Here is a 19,563-nt window from a genome sequence, read left to right as displayed (position 1 = left end):
TCCGGGAGGAGGTCACGGCAGGCGTGCAAACCAAAAAATCTGTCGCTGAGCTCCCTGTGACCCCCACGACAGATACAGACGGGATAACAGCGGTGCTGGAAGCGGGTACGGAAACACTCGGAGATGCCACCGCACTCGTACACACACATCCACGCACACACACACTTCCGATGCCCTCGTGCTATTCTAACAGGCATGTGTCATTTCCATTAGGCAGTGTTGGGTGGTGATAAGCCGAGGGCGTACAGTGACGGAACGAGTGTCAACCGTTCTCAAGGCCCATGACATTTCCGCGTAAAGGGATATCAAACTTGGATCCCTGTCATAGGTCATTTCTCAAAGGTGTGAGTGCAGACACACACTCTCACACACACACACACACACACACACACACATATACAAACCTCCCCTCTATTCCTGCCTCTGTCGCTCTCAGTCGCCGTTAGTTTCTCCGGGTCCTGTCTTTTTCTCTTTCTTTCTTTTAGCCAATCAAGCCGTCATCTGTTGAAGAAGACTTGGGCAAAGAAACTTTTTTTTTTTTCCAGATGAAATCACAGGGCAAGGTTTTTAGCTGTTAGACCTGTGGCTGCATGCGGCTTGGACTGACATTTAAGCTCCTTCTAGGACAAACACAATTTGGCTGTCAACTCAATGAGGAGGGAGAGGGGAGAAGGAGAATGTGTTGGAGGGTAATGCACTGTATGGCTAGAAATGAAAGGATGGAGACGGGGGATGGGGTGGGGGGGGCTTAGGTTTGGCTAGATGTGCCGGTGTGTGTGTCTATATGTATGCAGGAGGCTTGGTTTGTATCTTTTAATGGTTGATTGAACATATTCCACTTGTGTGGACAGCTTGAGAGAATATTGCTCACATTACTTCAGTATCACCTCTTCTCCTCATTCGTCCTTTTTTTTTCACTCTTAAGCCTCCGTTCTACTTTCCGCAAGGATGCTCACGCCGACATCTGCCGACGTGGAATCATGACGCGGATCTTTTATACGTTTCTCCATGCGGCAAACCCACATTCTCAAAGCTTCTCCAAGTACTCCCGTTTTCGTCCACATTGTTAGAAACGGTTGGATGTGCACGGACGGATGGAAACCCCCCCCCCCCCCCCCCCCCCCCGAGAAAGGCTGCGTTCGAGGACGTGACATCACGTCGGCCGCGCGGACGCTCGCCGTCACCCGGACATAAATCAGGCTTTAGTCTGTCCCTAAATCTTCCGTGTGTCTCCCTCTCAGCTCGTGATTGGTGTGAATCGGTCTCTCTAAAGGGCGTGTAATTGATTCTGCTGTAATTGGTCAATGACAGGAGATGCTTTGGCAGAAATGGAGCATAAACACGCCTTAGACACAATTTGCAGGATCAATGGGAGACGGCTTGAAAAGGAGCAAAGGAGGAGGGAAGGAAGGACATTTGGAAGTAGGGAGGGTCTCTATCTCTCACTGCAGCACAGGGGTTTTTAAGTATCACCACCGTGTCTGATTGAGGCACGAAGGCTGAGAAAGCTCAGCGGATCAAAGACTTTTCAAACAGCTTTCTCTTTCTTTCTTTATATATATATATTTTTTTTTCCCCTCAACTGTCATACTTGTGGTTTTGTCGAGTTGTGGACTCAATGAAAGGAGAAATGAGCCCCAATGAAATGCTAATAAAACACTACACAAAGAAAAAAAATAGCTGATGCTTTGCCTGCCATGATGCTGTTTGATGCCTCTTTGTTCCAGTGTTGCAGCACAGTGGAAATACGGAGCACTCGTTCGTGGTTATCTGTCTGGGAAATACTGTTCGTCCAAGTTAATGTTCAAGTTTAGTCCATGGACTAAGAATTTACACCGTCTGATCTGATTCCTGATCATCAAATTATGTTGATTTGGGGGGTTTTGCTCATTGATCCTGTTTAATCTGCATGCATCTATAAAAAAATGGCAAAATGATTGCATTCCATGTGACCTTCCCCCCATTGTAGCTATCCAAACAGGTTCCCCTGGGTCATTTTAACAGAAAATCATTCATAAATTCAAAATATATTCATATGTGAGTGCTCTGGTTGATAAATACATACTTGCAGTTTGAAGCAATAGCCACGTTGTTGATGTTTAGCCTGTTTGAGGTGATCTCCGAGTTGCTGCTCTGATGGATGCAACTTCGTCTATCATGGTAATAACGTCTACTTAAAATACACGAGTTATAGTCATGAGATATAGTTTTAGCAAAATAAGCTATATATCATGATGTACCAGGAGAGTATGTATATGTTAAATCCAGCATTCATTTTTCATCACTACGTTTCCAGATTTGCAGTCTAATCAGCCTCTTGAGATCAAATCGTTGAGTATTCGGGGGTCACTCTCACTCCACTTATAGATTTCACTGTCCTCTTCAAGGCCAAGAATCAGCAGTTTTTACAATACAATAAAGCCCACTGTCATATCTTTTAAAACAATGACATAGACATCAGATTATTCCATTTGTATAGCATGTGATGTAATCTGGTGTAGAAATCCTAAAAAATGTGACTGTTTAGCTTATACAGTATGATTTGTGTGTGTCTGCAGGGATACGAAGTGCGGAAGATAACAGCCATTGACCAGGATCTCGGGCGGCCGAGAGGCATCGGCTACACCATCATCTCAGGTCTGAGTCACTTAATCAATCTGACATCCACAGAACAGAGAGCCGCATCGATCACGTCTTATCATAATCCCGCAGCAATAATAGACAAGTCTCATCAGGCAAAACCGTCAATAACGGCCCCCGCCCGGGAGAATGGGCTCGCCCGTGAGCTCTTATTAATCACTGTTTGGTGCAGTTGTGCGGAAGTCGGCCTTCGTTTAGCCTTATCTCTCTCTCCAACAAAACAGGATTATGGTTTGTCAGAGTGACAAATTTAACCTTCGGCACAACGCTGTGATCTTGTGATTTTTCTATCGTTGCTACTTGTGGCGTCCGATTGTTTTTATTAGGGGTTTTTGGGGTAAAAGGTGCTGCTAAAGACCCGGGCCTCCCCCCACAATCCACAACTTACCACACGGGAGCGTTTTTACTTCAAAGACGACGAGAGGAAGCTAAAGTTTGCACGATGCTGATAAGGTTATAGCTGCTTTCCTCCTCCTGAAGAGTTTCCCTCTGCCAAGGATGCGATGTTTGTGCCTGCCAGTTACTTTGTCTGTCTGTCTGTCTGCCAGGAGGATATCTCCAAAAACTCATGAACACATTTCCATGAGACTTGGGTGGGCAGATTTTACCTCGGGGGCGAAGAGCTTTGAGTTAAGGTTTTTGGTGTTGATCCATATCTGCGATTGTCACCGTTGAGTTTCTTGTTATTTAGTATTATCTAACTTTAAATCACGTCTGCAACACCCCGGGCGTCGATGTCCCATGGTCTATATGATGATTTCCAAATCCCTTTTTTTCAGGACGAAGAATGAATTTAACAAAAACCTTAATGACACAGAAGAAGTATTGTTTTTCATCCTATATGTTGAGCTTGGATGAATGAATCGGGTAAAGCTACAAAGGAGTGAAGCCACAATGAGCAAAAAAGAGAGAAATGGAAATATGTAGAAGGACACAGTTTACTCTGGTGTTGTGATTAACGACATTAAGTTAAAACTGGGATTAATGCTACTGTCGAGCGTGCGGCGTAACCAGGTTATCTTACTCACAGTCGGTGTGTAATGGAGTAAACGTAACCGAGTTAACTTCTCTGTAAAACAACCGTCTACATTACTCCTGCTGCAGCGTCTACGTGGAACCATCTGGTTTCTCTCAGCGTTACAACCAACAGAGTTTATCTCTATGTGATATGATCAGATCAAGTCATGTAAACTTTCCCATCAAATCTGGGTCTTAGTTCTGTGTATGTCTGTATCGTGGATATTAATGTGCAGGAGAGGAAGCCTGATATTTACTTATTTGTTCCAAATATCTTTTGTTCGTTCTTGTCACACAAAATAAATGACCAGGGTTTTTTCTCCACACCTCTCGTATTCACTATGAAGATAAAACGTCTTGGATGCTGCGGTCCGTTCGCTGATGTAAACCCATTTAAATACCCCTGCAGGGTGTTAATTTCCATCGCAATCAACGCATCGATCCTACAGGACGAACAATCCCCTGGAAGATCCTTCGGGTCTGAAACATCGATCTGTGTGGTGAAAATAAACACCGGTCGGGAGGATTACAGCACCGGGGCTGCATCCTTTTAAACTCTGCGTGCCCCCCCCCCCCCATCGGGTCTGGAGTGGGCCAGGATGGAAGGGCATCCAGTATGGCCAGCTGGCTGATAAGGGCTGGCACCGCGTGAGAAGCCTGCTGCATCATGGGAATTTGTGGGTGATGAAGATATTCATTGTTTTGCCATCTGCTGAGTCACTGCTTGACCTCACGGCTGAGCGAAGGAATTTGACCCCTGTGTGTGTGTGTGTGTGTGCGTGCGTGCGTGCGTGCGTGCGTGCGTGCGTGCGTGCGTGCGTGCGTGCGTGCGTGCGTGCGTGCGTGTGTGTGTGTGTGTGTGTGTGTGAGAGCAGTCATGTATTATTTGTGAGTGTCTGTGCTGTAATGCATGCGTGCACAGTCCGGCGCCCGGCCCGCTTCTTCACGGAGCTCACCATAAACACTTTGCTCCCATTCACTGCACACACCTACTCAGTCTTACTTACCATCTGCTGCCACATGTTGTATTGTTGTGTGTGTGTGTGTGTGTGTGTGTGTGTGTGTGTGTGTGTGTTTGCTGCAAAGTTGAAGGGCTGAGTTAAGCTCTAGAGGAGAAGAGCATTAAAAAGACATTAATTAGGTGTTGCGCTGTATTCCCAGTCGTTGCAAAATCAAGAGTTATAGCAGCGCACTAAGCCTCATGGAGATGGAGCCTGTAGGCTTGATAACATCATTATAAGTTTGATAGATAATGGAAGTGGAAGGGTGACGCCGTGCCAGTAGATAAAGGTGGGAGGGTAAGGTTGTCAGATTAGTGTGTGTTGGCGTTCGTCTCCACGCAGTCTGTGCTGCAGTCAGATTAGTGCGAGGGCGTGCTTGTTTGCAGACTTAAGTGTGACTCCGCACAACGCCCTCCTTCGCCTCGCCACTCCTCGCCCCCCCCAAGTGTCCTCGGAGAGCGCGGCTCGCTCCTGCGGGACTCGTCTCATTAGTTCAGTAATTAAGATAAACGAGGTTTTAATTGCAGCCGTGATTTATGCTAATGATTGTGGGACTGGAGATGAGGATTTCCTCTCCCTCCTCCAATCAGAGGGGAGGATCTGGGATTTGATGTGTACAGGAGATAGCATCACAGCGGCGCTCTGCCTCCAGTGTTGTTGTTGTTTGATGTGACGGCGGGGGATCCGAGAGGGGGGTCTGATGGTAAAGCCCTGCTCCGCCACAGGATGTGATGTATCCCTTAGTGGACCTCTGACCTACTGCTCTCGTTATATGAGCTAACCACTGTTTAGAGCTTTCTGAACTCCAGATACTCTAACAGCAACAGTCTCACACTATCAGTAAAGAAAATACGTTTTTTATCACTTCATTGATCGGAGCTCTCAACAAAGGTGGTATTTATTGTAGATGCTGCTAATACTTGCTCTTCATAATTCCTTTTTTATTTCTACTGGTTTCATCCAAATGTGCATCTAATGCCTAATGATTAAGACCCCATGTCTCAGTGGTGATTTACAGTATAATTATCAAAGCTAAAAAAACACTTAAAAGCTGCATTAACCAAGTAAAAAAAACGACTGAAACAAGCCAGATGAAAAATGAAAAGTGTTCACCTTTTAATCCAGCAGTACGGTTATGTTGGTGTGCTGTAGATCGCCGAGGGGCACGCTGGACTTTAAATCATGGATGTGGGAGGATTTTTTTGGGTGATGAATTAATTTGTAATTATTGCACGCCTAGCTCTACGCAGTCACTGACTCATCATTATTGATCGCACAGAAGTTCTAGCGGTGCTCCGGCAATTATCACTATTACCTAACTGCCTCCCGGTGCGACTAATGTTCAGCCAAAAGCTTGGCGTGTGATCCAGATTCCCCTCACCTTAAAAGGACTCAACATTTAGTGTAATAAAGAAACAGGATCTTTCCTTTTCATTGAGTCAGTCAAATTTTGGCCACTGGCAATATTATATGGAGCGATGCTTTTCACGGTCGCTCTCGATGAGTGTTAAAGACCCGTTAAAAGGTTCTGTTCTCTGCCGGTAATTGGCCTATTAGGAAACGCAGCGAGGACGGCAGAATTGTTCCACAGGTGTGCAGGTATCCCTTTTTGAGTAGATACCATATGTTCAGGGATTCAAATGTCTGCTTGCTCGGTCTTGTTTCACTGGTTGCCATGACTCCCGTCGTCGTCAGGACTGTTAAATGACCTTTTCCTCGTAACCGTTTAAAAAGGCAGGAGCTCCGTTCTGACCCCAGTCTTTATCCGGTTTTAGAACCGGCTGTGTGTGTGTGTGTGTGATATCCACTTCTCTGGATTTGACTGGCACAAAGGTCAGAGGTGTGTGGTTGTTCATAAGCAAAAAAAATAAACTAAAGATCAAATAATACCTTCCAAAGACGGGGTCGGGACCCACACATTTTATTTGGGTTGCCAAGTAAATATCCAGAATTTCTTTCTTCGTCTTTTATATAACATTTATATCTGCAGTACGCCTTTGGGCCACCTGAGGGAGCCTGAGTGTTCCTATCGTTCCGATAATTGTAGCCGACAACATTGACTCAAATATAAAAGACTAGCATGTATTTAGTTTGTTAAAAGAATGAGATAAATGCATTTCTCTCATCTCATTTGTGAAGTATTTAATGTGTATGTTTTCATTAACAGACGCTTTTATCCAAAGCTACTTACAATAAGTACATTTGTTGGAAGAAAGTGAATCAGTATATCGCTATCATGCATGCAAAATACAAAGTTCTGATTTATGAAGCGTATTTTTCTAAAAAAAATGGCTGCTCAAGATAATGTTGGGTGATGTGTAAATGGTTGCTCGATGTGAAAACGTGCTCTTCTAAAGATGTATAGCTGAGGCCGATTGTGAATTTGTAATTTTTAGAAAAAAGCATTTGGGGAAACAGCGGCCTAGTCCCTTAATGGATTTCAGCAACAGGCTTTTATTCCCATGTACAGTGTATTACACCTCAGCTTTCTGGCCAACAGCTGCAGCACCAAACAATCCCCAAAACATGGGCCATTATCCACCCAAACCTGGCCCTGGAGTACCAGCAAGGCAGCACAGCCAGCCTCCGTCAACGACCTGAGGGACTCCGAAGCCCAGACTCACTATCACGAGATAGAGGGGGGCGATCAAATCGGTGGGATTCTTCAGAAATATGATGAAAATGCCCGTTATTTGGCCCCGACGGAGGCAAACTTTACCTCCAAAATGAGCTATCCGCGAGTCCTTTTCCAGAGTTAGAGGCCAACAAGTGGCGTCCAACAGCATGGCTGTCCGTTAGGATAAGAGCTAATCCCCTGTGTAAACTTTGTGTCGTAATGATAGTGTAAGAACAAGCGCTATAAAAGTCAGCCAGAATGAAGGGACGTCCCCCAAGCCTTTCATATCAGCCCCTTGTTTATCTTTGTCTGCTTGTTTCTATCTCTTTTGTCACAAGCAACCACAACTAATCCCATCTTAAGCCTTTTTCCATCTCGACCCTTTTTCTTTTCCCTTTTTAGATGATTCTTCCTCTCTCTCATTGCATCATGTCTGTGTTGGGGGGGGACTGCAGCAAAGTAATTGTCCCAAAGCCAGCCAACATCCAGTCCTCTCGCCTGACCGCATTGGATTTTAATTTGCAGCAACCCGAGCAGAATAATTGTCTAAATTGATAAAAGATGATAACTCAATTTTTCTATTTACTGGAGAAATCCTCCGGTATTTTTGTAGTTTTTGTCGGAGGCTGTGGAGTGAGACATGCGGCGACGTGATGTAGCCGCGGGCATCCTCTGACTTCCGTGGCCTTTGTCTGGGGCGGCAGGTGAACGCGCTGTCTGCCACCGCCACAGGAGCGAGACCGCCCGAGTCCCCGCCTCCTCCTCCTCCCGGCACGCGGGTCAGACGGTTACGGCCGCGCCATTTCCCGCCCGGACAAACCGATAAGTAGTAAAGGCGATTATTTCCCCTCCTCGTCTGCCTTTTCACACACATCTCCGTGCTGCTGCACGCCGATGCTCTGATTCCATAGTACCTTAGTCGTATCAGCAGGCATGCTGTAATATGGACAAGCCTAATACCTGTTATTCTACGGGGAGCTCTTATTGTGTCTGCCGCATCGCTGGGATTTCTCTGGGTTTTCAATTAGACGCTCCGAGGCTCTCTGCAGCCCGTTGCTATGTAATCTCTCGGAGAAGGCAGATAGTCTGCGGGACACTGATCACAACATAATTCACAGTCTAGTCGACTCAAAGCCTGGCAGTTGTGTTCAACAACAAGTCCAGACCTCGCTGGGCTGGGATGTAGGGCTCATATAGCCCAGCAGGTTCAACACATTACAACAACATGCACTTAGTAAACTATACCAGAAATTCAGATAAAAAAAACTGACATTTAAAGGTGGAGTGTGTGATTCTGGACAAAGATTGTTGATATTTGACACCAATCTAATACAGCCCTCCCCTAAGTGCTCCTTCAGAAAGATAGCTGGATTAAGTTATTCATTAAGTTGATATTTAAATTATTATTAAGAAATATTCTCTTCTCTTTCCCTCTGTCTGTCACACACACACACACACACACACACACACACACACACAGTCATCGTTTCTTTAATTGTCTCAGTCCAAAATGTATTTAGAAACAGACGCATGTATTAATTTCCCAAATATATTTTTTATCCATCTAGCTTCAATCCATAGTCGTTGGCATTTAGTCAAAAGCAACATTTCCATTGTCGTGAAGAAAAGAAAAGCTCTCCTGCACGTTCTGTATTAACGGGGCCGTCTAGCAGCCATCTAACGACAACATCCATTACATTTATTGAACCACAATAACACAAAATCCTATTTTTAAATTTTTTTTAGAGTAATAATGTCATAAAATATGACGACAGATTTCAAACTTTATTGGAAAACCTCAATAGAGGCTTGAAATAATAATTTGAAAACTCTTAGTTGGTTTCCCATTTAAATGGACAGATTAATTTTCATACACTGAATGGACAGCGAGGGGACAGTAGACTAGATGTGGATATATATTAAAAAATAATGAATTAATCTGAATCCTCTATTCTGATCTTGTTCTTTGCTTGTCGTCCTCTCAAGGCAATTTTCAGCAACATTATCTTAACGTATATATTTCAGCTTTATGCATCGGCGTTGGAGGTTCTCCATTATTCCATTTGTCTACAGGATGAAAGGGGTTACTGCTGGCTTTGACAAATGTTCTCCTCAGCTATCTGCCTCTGAACAAGCACATTTCCAGATGCCAACACCCAATTTCCTCTCCGCCTCTGTCTTCCAAACCAGCTGTTGTTTTTCTACGTAGCGTGCAGAAACAGATTTTCTATCATCGAGCAAACTACAGAAAAACACATATCAGATAGGAAGGGAAAATCCCAAACTGTAGTCTACTTTTAGAAACACACATGTGAGATAACCCGCTGCTCCACCCGCTCAATGTTCCCTTTAAAGACACGGATCAAAGCCAGCAATCAATACCTCCATGTTGGTGATTATTGGTGATTATTTTAAGTGAGACCCGGAGATTTGTGGATCAATACTTTATTTGTGTGACCAGGTTGAGAATCAGTTTATCTCTTTGCTGCGTGATCTGGCACTCAGGAAGCTAAGTGTGCTAATGAGTGGGCCGTTACTAAGCTTCATTGGTGTGGGATCATGGCCTCGTCACAGACTGGGACTGGTTCATTTGGGTGGAGCGTTTGAGAAAAGAAGCTCCTACACCATTCTTCTCCTCTTCCTCCTCCTCTGTGTGTGTGTGTGAGACAGACATGGGCCACAAACCCTAACAGCATGTAAACAAATCCAACCCATTTCCACAAACTGTATCCCCATCCTTCCTCTCTGACATTTCCGTCATGCTTCAGGTTTTTTTTTTTATCCCTCCGCTGCTGCAGCGTCGGCGTTTTCAGGTTGTGGTTTCCGTTCTTAAAATCAGGCACAAACATCCACCTGCCATCGGAGATGAGCTGATTTAGAATTCTATGGTCAAAGGTCACCTCACAAAAACACATTTCTAGCCATAACTCAAAAATTCACAAGCTGGTTATTAGGGATGCTCCAATCAGCATTTTTGGGGGCCGATCCGATCACCGATCACAGAATCATAAATCTGCTGATACCGATCACAGAATGGATGGGAGAATAATAATAATTCTCAATGTCCTAGCTTTGTTGTTATATCCCATCCGGGCTTGTTTCTCATTCTCGCCGTATTCTGTGTGGCGCGTTCTCAAATGTCGGATGAGGTTCGTTAATTAAATTGTCGTTGTTGATTACCACCTCTTGGAATTTCGGCGTCACGTCTTGCAAACAGCGAGTTTTACATCTTATTCGGAAATTGTGAAAAAATTCCAGACTGAAGAACTTATGCTGCCAGCCTCATAAAACAGAGCAGCAAAACAGTCACAGGTAATTTACGTCACACGCGGAAAAACAGTCTCGGGTATAAAAAAAAATATATATAGTATATAAATATGCAATCAGCTTTTCTGATCTGCACTTTGAGGGCCCCACCGATCAACCTGTTTAGGTCCATATCGGCCGATAACGACGATAACCATTTTCACAAATGTCTGATAGAATGATGACAGATGTAAACTCCAACTTGGCTGATCGGCGAAGGCACACAACCACAAGGCTGTAATTATAATTCCCACTTGTCCCAGTAGTATGGAAGATTAGAGCTATATAACTCAAACCTCTTGACACTCTGGTGTGGAAGTTGGATTGGGTTGAACTTTGGCTTCAGTGCCTGTAGCAGTGTTTCCCATTACAGCTGGAAAAAAGAAATAACCACACAAAAAAAAATACTCTTTCTCTTCACAACGTGGTTCCTCACAGTGACTCCTCGCTGAAACCGCAGTTTGTCATAAAGGTGGAGGCTCGCCGGTAAAAGCAACACTGTGATACCTGAGCAATAAGGGAAGTTGCTTTCATCTCCCATTTATTGTTTTTGAATATTTGTCCTTGAACCTCCCTTTTTTTTTTTAAGAAAAAGTTTTGATGAAAACTCCTTCGTTGAGTATTCATGAAATGCAGCTCGTCTGCCAATGGCAAGACACCCACAGGGCCATTATCACTGCATCACACACACACACACACACCGGTAGCCTTCACACACTGAGGGGTGTGTATCAACGCACAGTTGAGTCAGTGTATGCGACAGAGGCAGTTCATTTAGGTTTAGACAATAACTAAAAACCTCATCATCAACACGATTTGCCCGTAGGCGTAATCCGTAAGAAAGTGACACTAATTTTGTGTACATTTAGCAAAAGTACACAGAATCTTCGCCCCGAGACGCAGAGCGCTGGCCGCACGCCATATCACATCACTAGAATGTTCCAGCGCCCCCATGGCGTTGTCACAAACCAGAGAAAAACAGTTGTCGCAGGCTTAGTCATGGCGATTACTGCTTCGGTTTGTCCCTGAGAGCTCGCCGCTCCAAGGACGTCGTCCTCGTCATGTGATCTCATCAGATCCAAAATGGTCTTCTGTTCTCCACACACACGTAGTAACCACACACACACACACACACACACACACACACACGTTTCAACAACTCAATCCAGCCGTCCCCCGTCTATTTCGTCTATTTCTCCTTCTCCTCATCCAACGCTTTGGCTCTTTGTGAGCGGAGAGAGAATTTCAATGAGCAACCTGCTCTCAGCAAACGAGCCTTCGTTTCATTGTTGGTGGCAAAAAGGGATTTAAATGTGTTTGTCAATAGATAATAGGAGATCCACACCCGTGCTTGTCTTCAGGCTTTGGTAATACGTGGATTATTCAAAGTGGCAAATTATTTGGATCACTTTTATCTCACAATTGTTGTACTAGCTATTGCACACATTAAACGTGCACCATAAGGGAATAATGGTTGTGTGTGTCGTACATGCTGGTGGCCATTTATTTAGGTGTGTGTGTATATGTGTGTGTGTATATGTGTGTGTGCGCATGAGTCCATTTGAGTGTGTACTCCACACACTCTAAAAATCATGCCATGGTTTCTCATTTTCCAGTCCAGTACTGTCGGTAATGTGAGAGCATGGCTTATCCCCCGGAGTCTCACATCATAGAATCAAACTCTGCCAGTTAGCACCACATGCACCCCGACACACACACTCACACACACACTTCCTTACACTACCTACAGGAGAATTCAGAATAGAAATACCTTGACACACACACACATGGAACACAACCACCTCCACTTAATATGAATATCAAATGCAGACAGTAAAGTGTGCATTTATTTCTGCTGGTTTGGTGTTAGCAGCAATTTCCGACCCCTGGAGGTGTAATCATAACGTCCTGCAGGATAAAACACTGACTGTCAGCAATCACAGTCGGATGATATTTCCCTCTCGCTGCGACCCGCGAGTCTCCACACAGCTCAGGTGGAAAGCCTGAAGCAGTGAGTCCCATCCTCCTTACCGGATACTGCATACGGGGAGTTAGCACACACTCCCAGCACACACACCCACTCGTGTTGCTTTTTACAGGTGCATGTTGCTCGGCCAGGTGAGCGGCCAGTCGCCCGGGTGAGGAGCAGCTGTTGGAGTGGATTGGCATGCATGTCAGGCCACTGGAGCCGACAAACCAATTTAGAGACACGGTGACCACATGAGTGTGAGTCCCTGATGCCCCGCCCATCCGGGGGAAAAAGAGCTCATTTTCACTGCTGCACGATGTCGAATGCCATCCTAGTTTGGTCTCACGGTGACAGACTGGTGCTCCTAATATGCAGCGTGGCCCAAACACTGACTGTTTCATTATCTTGTTGTGTTCTGGGACTGTTCATTTTCTGTCGAACGCAAATGGCGAGAGCCGCAAAACAAATGTGAGCATCAGTGGTTTTGGCAAAATGAGCCGTCTAACAACAACAACCGATGTTCATATTCGAGTCGTGTAACATTATTTTAGAGTCAACAAAAGATTAGGCGTTAAAAGTCCGGTGTGCAGGCTTAATGGAGATATAATATTCACTATTATGTTTTCATCAGTGCGTTATCACCTGAGAACCGTTCTGTAGAATGAGCCTCTTCACATCGGCTTTCTGTTTCACGTTTCCTACCGACAGTCAACCTGGTTCTCTTTGAGTTAGGATCCAGGTTGTTCTCTAACCTGTTGTAACTCCTAAATAATAACGACATGAATAAAGTAACAACAAGTCCAACTAAACCAAACCGTAACCATAGGTATACAATCAAAAAACACATGTGTTTTATTGAAACGTAGCCCTCACCTGTTTGCTTCTCCTCAGTTTAAAGTTTTTTTAATGTAAATCATTGTATTGTGTGTATTTTAAGTTAGGTTTCTCATTCCTACCAACACTTTTGTCCACAAAGAAACACCTGATGTACACTGGATATAATCATCAGTAGTTTTTCTCCCCTTTACCTCCCTCCCGTTCTCCACCTTTTGGCCTCAATCCAGGCTAATTACCCCAGGGCAGTGCTCTCTCTGCTGGCCCGCCTCCCATCTCGACGCCCCCACTGTGCACTTTGTTCTGCAGCTTCCCTCGTCTCCATTCCGGGCTAGGTAGGAGGGCAGTAATAGAGCGGCGGGCTGGGTGTGGGGAACACAGGCACGGGTTAATCTGTTGACCCCCGCCGTTGTGCACTGTAGACTTGCCATCTGACTCTCTGGAGACTAGACCTCAGCTATTACTCTAAACTATCTGAAAGAAAGTCATTCTTAATCCCTCAGAGTGCAGCCCGAGGTTCATACATAAGCTACCATACAAAAAAATGACAGTCAAGTGTCTCGTGTAGTAATAATTGAGTTTAAAACACTTATTTAACTCCAAAAAAACAATGAACAAAGTGTGAACTGAATAGGTGCAGGTGTTGTCTTTTACAAGAGAGAAGTGAGTGTTTGATTAATGCTATTAGAGCAGAATGAGTGGTTGTCAGGGAGAGAGATGCACTCTGAATTTAAATCATTTCAGTCTGGGAAGCTTAATGTTTAATTTACATTATGTTCAGTAATATGTTAGATTAAATAACGTGTCGGCCTATAACTGATATGTTTGTAAAAAGACTCAAAACCCAAATGGGGGGTGATGTCATTAATGATTGGCATTACTTACATTCATAGAGTTCCCTGTAAAAGTATTCCTGCCATGACGCTACGCTGTTTGTTTCATGTTTAAGGCTCAGATTTTGCATTTTTGGCTTTCAGCGATTCTGAAAATAAAAACATAATCCAGATAAAGTGATTATTATAGTTTGGCATTGATGCCCTTGTTTAGTGTAATTAATCCAGCGCACCTCTTTCCTTTACATGGCTGCTCGGTCATTGACGGCCCCTCCCTCGGTGTGGGAGGAAGCAACACAGTGATGCACTTTAATGAACAATTTCTTTCTACATGCATAATATTTCAAAGTCCGCGAGTAGTATCACGTTAAAAACAATCGTGATCTCAGTTTTGTCCTATTTCAGGCAGACGATAATAAGAAACAGTCTGGCTCCACTGCTTGTAGTGTCGGCTCAGCGTGCAGGTACAAAGTGCAGTGTTCTGTTCTGGTAAGGTGTTTTATATTGTATTATCTATACTTTACAGGAATATTGTGTACTTTGTTTGTTTTTTAAATGTTTCTTTCAAAGCGTACCTGCTGAGCGTCTGTACAGCACAGTCACACATTTCACGTTGGCTCTTTCTTTCACCCCCAGACGTCCCGTTAAACATACAGCACAGAGCGCTCTGCATCCACGAGGCGTAAATGAATTAGTTCCAGGTGGACTCGACTGTCGGAGCCCTCTTCTATGAGCTCTGTCTGCTCCCGCTGCTCGCTCCGCTGAGCAGATCGCCCCGATAACATTCACATGTATGAACCGCCGCTATCTCGTGATTGCACAAGGTCTCATACAACCAACATGGCAGGCACCAAGAATCACAATGAGTGCTTTTCAAACGGCTTGGTGATTGGTCAGACTCGACTGAGGGCATTTCTAGAGTGGGTGGAGTGGTGGGTGGGAGATGTAGGGGGGGCATTACCAGTGGAGAGGTGAGGGCAGCTGGGTGTATCGCTTGTTGTCTCCATCTGCTGGGTGCAATTACTGTGGCAGGCACAGAAGAGTGTAAGTGAGGCGACAACGTTAATGAGAAGAAGGGAAAAAAAGAGAGAGGGGAATAAGAAAAATGAGAAGAGGACTCGAGTGGGTCTCAGTGTAATATTTTAACCTGTGTAATTGAAGTGAAAAGTGAACATCAGACTCACTTGAATGTATTAATGAGAACAGTGCAGCGTTCATAATTTGAAATGCTCCTCTTTGAAGGAGTGCACAGACTAGAACAGAGTTAATGCAATTCATCAGCCCATGTGACGCCATGCAGTTCAGGCAGTGTGCAAACATTTTAACCTAAAAAAACGAGTCTAATAAGATCGCATTGTGTCTTTAAGTGTCTGAATTCAATCTGGTATTGTGTTATCAGCAGAAAAGTATCTTCTGGATAGTAGAATTTCCCCTAGGGGATCAATAAAGTATCCATCCATCCATCCATCCAAGTAATACAGGAAGCCTACTGTATGTTTAATAATGAATGGGGATGTGTTGGAATCGCGGTGCAGTTTGTTTCAGTGACTGTGAGCTGACAGAAACTCTGGCGTTCGTCCAGAGAAGCAGAAAAGTAAAAGGAAGACGGGCAGACAGCGACGGAGAAACAAAGGGATGCCGGCGAGGCGGCGTGTGGACAGGTTGGAGGTGGCGGGTCAGCCCAAAGGAAAGGTCAAGAGACCGTCGAGCACAAGCCGGATCCATATTGCATGAAACGGAGACATGCACATCGCTCATCCGCCGCCTCCTCCCCCGTCCAGAGGCTTCCTCGCTGCCTCCCAGGTGTTGAATTGTCCACGATGCCGGTCTGACTTTCTTCTCTCTCCATCCATCCGTCCAGGGAACACCAACAGCGTCTTTGCCCTGGACTACATCAGCGGCTCTCTGACAGTGAATGGCCAGCTGGACAGAGAAAACCCACTCTACTCAGCAGGATTCTCTCTCACCGTCAAGGTGAGCTTCTGAACGGGGGGAGAAGGGATTGAAAGCCTGTTTTGCTGGTGGATAAAGGGAGGGCTTTGATACAGTATTACAGAGTAATAAATCAATGCAGCGTCTGGGTTTGATGTAGCCTCAAACGACCTGGTCAATGCAGTCCTACATATTGTGACTGTCTTTGAGGAAGATCTACACCGCGGCGCTCGGGAACCATTTCAAGGTCAATACTTCACTGACGACACGCCAGATCCTGCAGCGTCATGTATGAAGATATATTTATAGATGATTTAAAGATGTCGCGTCAATGCCGGACACACAGAATCATTCACGGCCTCCGCTGGGCGTGAAGGTGTTTGTGATTCTCTGATAATGTCCTCTTCAGAGGTTTGTGTTCAGTTAACAGGCAGCAGCCAGGAAGGATGGGGGGGAAGGAGGACCAGATAAAGGAGCAGGATTTACAGTCCTCCTCGACGCCCCCCTCCGCTACCCCTCTCTTTCATTTTACTTGTGTTTAAATCAGGTGCAGTGTCTGAATCCTTCTGTCCCTCCACTGAGCCTACAGTCCCCCCCTCCACGGCCTTCCCAGCTTGTCCACGCCGTCACTTCCTTTCTTTTTTGCCACCATATCTCCTCTTCCAGTGTTGTACACGAGTATTTCCCACAGGGTGGAAGAGGGTGCGTGAAATGGATTTCCGAGTGGAGCTGAAAGTGGAAGGATTTGTGACCAAGGACATGCTTTTTCCTGCGTAACTGCAATGTTACTTCTGGGATTTGACGGCATGTCAAGTTAAATCGTTTGCATCTCTACAGCACAAATAAATGTCCTTTAAGAGCGCCTAATGGCTTCGTTACCTCCCATGTATTTGCTCAGCTAGCTGCGATTATTGCTCATAAACGCGGGTTGTATGACATTTGGCTCTAAACAACAGGCTCCAAGGCTTGAGACAAAAAAAAAAGATGCTTCCTTACATATTCCAGCGACAGGTCTGTCTTTTTAATTGAAATCAATAATTACAAAGAAGAAAAGTAGAATAAGCGGAAAAAAAAACAACAACAAACCACAACTGAAAAAATGTATTTATAAGATATGGATTTTTTCCCTCTACATTTTCTCGCCCTCGCTCTGCTTCTGCTTTCTTAGGTAGTGCTGCTATTGATTATGGTGTGCCATAGTAATACAACTAATTTCTCAACTTCAGGCAGCTTAGATAATGTGCAGTGTGTGGAGGTGGAGGTCAAACCACTCAGGCGGCGTCGGGACGAGAGGCTAAACTACCCTGATTGCCCAGAGACCAGCATGTTGTTGCTGCCCCATCGCCTTCTGCTGGTGACACTCGTCCATCAATAAAAGACCCCGACCGCCTCAGAGCCTGTCTCTCTCTCTGTCTCTCTCCCTCCCTCCCGTATATATTTTTTCATTTCAGAGACCTCACATCTTCCATACGCAGGCAGTCAGAAACTGTCTGTCCTAAATCTTGGTGTGTGTGTGTGTGTGTGTGTGTGTGCGTGTGTGTGTGTGTGTGTGTGCGTGTGTGTGTGTGTGTGTGTGTGTGTGTGTGTGTGTGTGTGTGTGTGTGTGTGTGTGTGCGTGTGTGTGTGTGTGCGTGTGTGTGTGTGTGTGTGTGTGTGTGTGTGTGTGTGTGTGTGCGTGTGTGTGTGTGTTGGCCCTCTCTTGGCCCCACTTTAAGCTTATTTCTATGATTGCTTTGAGTCCGTCTGTCCACCTTTTTGATCCAATAAATGAACAGCTGTAAATACCTGGCTGAGATTGTGTGCTGCCACCTCCATCCAAAACGACATTTTTCAGTGCAATCAAATCTCTCTCTCTCTCTCTCTCTCTCTCTCCCCCCCCCCCCCCTCCCTCTCTCCTCTCTCTTCATAAGGGCACGGAGTTGAAAGAAGATCGCAGTCCATCCGATGCCACAGTCATGACCACCTTTACCATCCTGCTCATCGACAAGAACGACAACGCCCCGAAGTTCAACAGTTCGGAGTATCGGGTCCACATCACCGAGCTGGCCCAGGTGGGCTTTGCCCTCCCCCTCTTCATCCAGGCCGAAGACAAGGACGAGGTGGGTGGATCACATCCATGTCGTAGAAACGTCCCAAGCTGATCCCACCAATCCTCATCAGGCCCAACACGCGTTAATAAAACGTTCTCACTGATGTCCACACAAGTGAAAGTTAGGAGTATGTGAATGTTCTAACACAGACACACGGATTCACTCATTCTGCTCCCAACATTAATGAATGTGTTATCGCTGATCGTCGCCTTTCACCGGCTAAAATGGTAAATATGGCCGGCGGCGGTTGATAGAATTAACGTGGTTTCCCTGAGTAACTAACCAAGTAGTCTCTGCAGCCCTTTGTGTCTGTCAAAAATCATTTGTGGGGAAACGCATCATCTCTCTGCGCTGATTGTGTCGTTCTCAGGAGTCTTTTATCATATTATGTCCAATCAGTTTGTAAAATGAAAAGTCCTTCAGCATTTGGATCGCTAAAAACAAGGGTTTTAGATCTATATAGTAATATATAAGTAGCAGCAGATACCCAAAATGAGACTGAGATTGGATTAATATTATTGCTGTTAATGAAGGACCTGCTGAGGAGGTATTCAGAGACTAACAAGCAGCCGTAGTCGTGTTGCTTGTTCCACATCTTTCACTCTCGGTTTGATCGTAAAGATCTCTGACGGCGACCTGTGAAAGCTGTGTGTTCTGTGTTTTCATGTCTGTTTGGATTTATCTGCTTTATTAATGCAGCAGCCACAAAGAACATCAGCCACTCTATGAAACGCCGCGCGTCTGTGTGTTTCAGTGTGTGTTTCAGTGTGTTTCAGTGTGTGTTTCAGTGTGTTTCAGTGTGTGTTTCAGTGTGTGTTTCAGTGTGTGTTTCAGTGTGTGTCCGCCACATTCCATTAGTTGTATCTATTAACGTGCTGTGGTGACACTTTCACTTTACACTTTGTCGCTCTCTCCCTCTCCCTCTCTCTCTCTCTCTCCCTCACCTCTCCCTCTCTCTCTCCACCCTCACCTCCCCCTCTCTCCCTCACCTCCCCCTCTCTCTCTCTCTCTCTCTCTCTCTCTCTCTCACACACACACACCCGCTCCCTCACACCGGCACATTGGACTCGACTACAATTTAATTTGCTGTGGAAGAGATGGGATAGAGCATCAAATTATACCTAACGAGGAAAATCAATCACCTCGGGTGCAGATAAGCTGAAAGCTAGTCAACTCTGATTGATTCGGGCGCAGCAGCCGCCAGGGTGGAATTTGACAGATAACTGCAAGTCAAGTGGATGGAGGGAGAAAGGTGGAGGAGCAGAGAGAGACGCGAGAGGAGGAACTCTAAGAAAAATAGTTTGCAACGGAGCAAAACCAGAAT

At 45.2% G+C, this 19,563-nt stretch overlaps 1 protein-coding gene across 1 annotated transcript in view; it reads left to right on the top strand.

The window, feature by feature from the left end:
* Window positions 1-19,563, top strand: part of cdh23 (cadherin-related 23) — a 153,491-nt gene that overhangs the window by 64,824 nt on the left and 69,104 nt on the right. The window contains exons 9-11 of the mRNA XM_084020696.1: window positions 2,559-2,637; window positions 16,079-16,191; window positions 18,060-18,248. Of these exons, the coding sequence (XP_083876822.1) occupies window positions 2,559-2,637; window positions 16,079-16,191; window positions 18,060-18,248 (381 nt within the window). The remainder of the gene's footprint in view (window positions 1-2,558; window positions 2,638-16,078; window positions 16,192-18,059; window positions 18,249-19,563) is intronic.

The sequence above is a fragment of the Eutrigla gurnardus genome (assembly GCF_963514095.1).
Source record: "Eutrigla gurnardus genome assembly, chromosome: 11".
Lineage (NCBI taxonomy): Eukaryota > Metazoa > Chordata > Actinopteri > Perciformes > Triglidae > Eutrigla > Eutrigla gurnardus.
The sequence above is the reverse complement of the archived record's forward strand: the minus strand, read 5'-3'. Positions and strand labels throughout refer to the sequence as shown.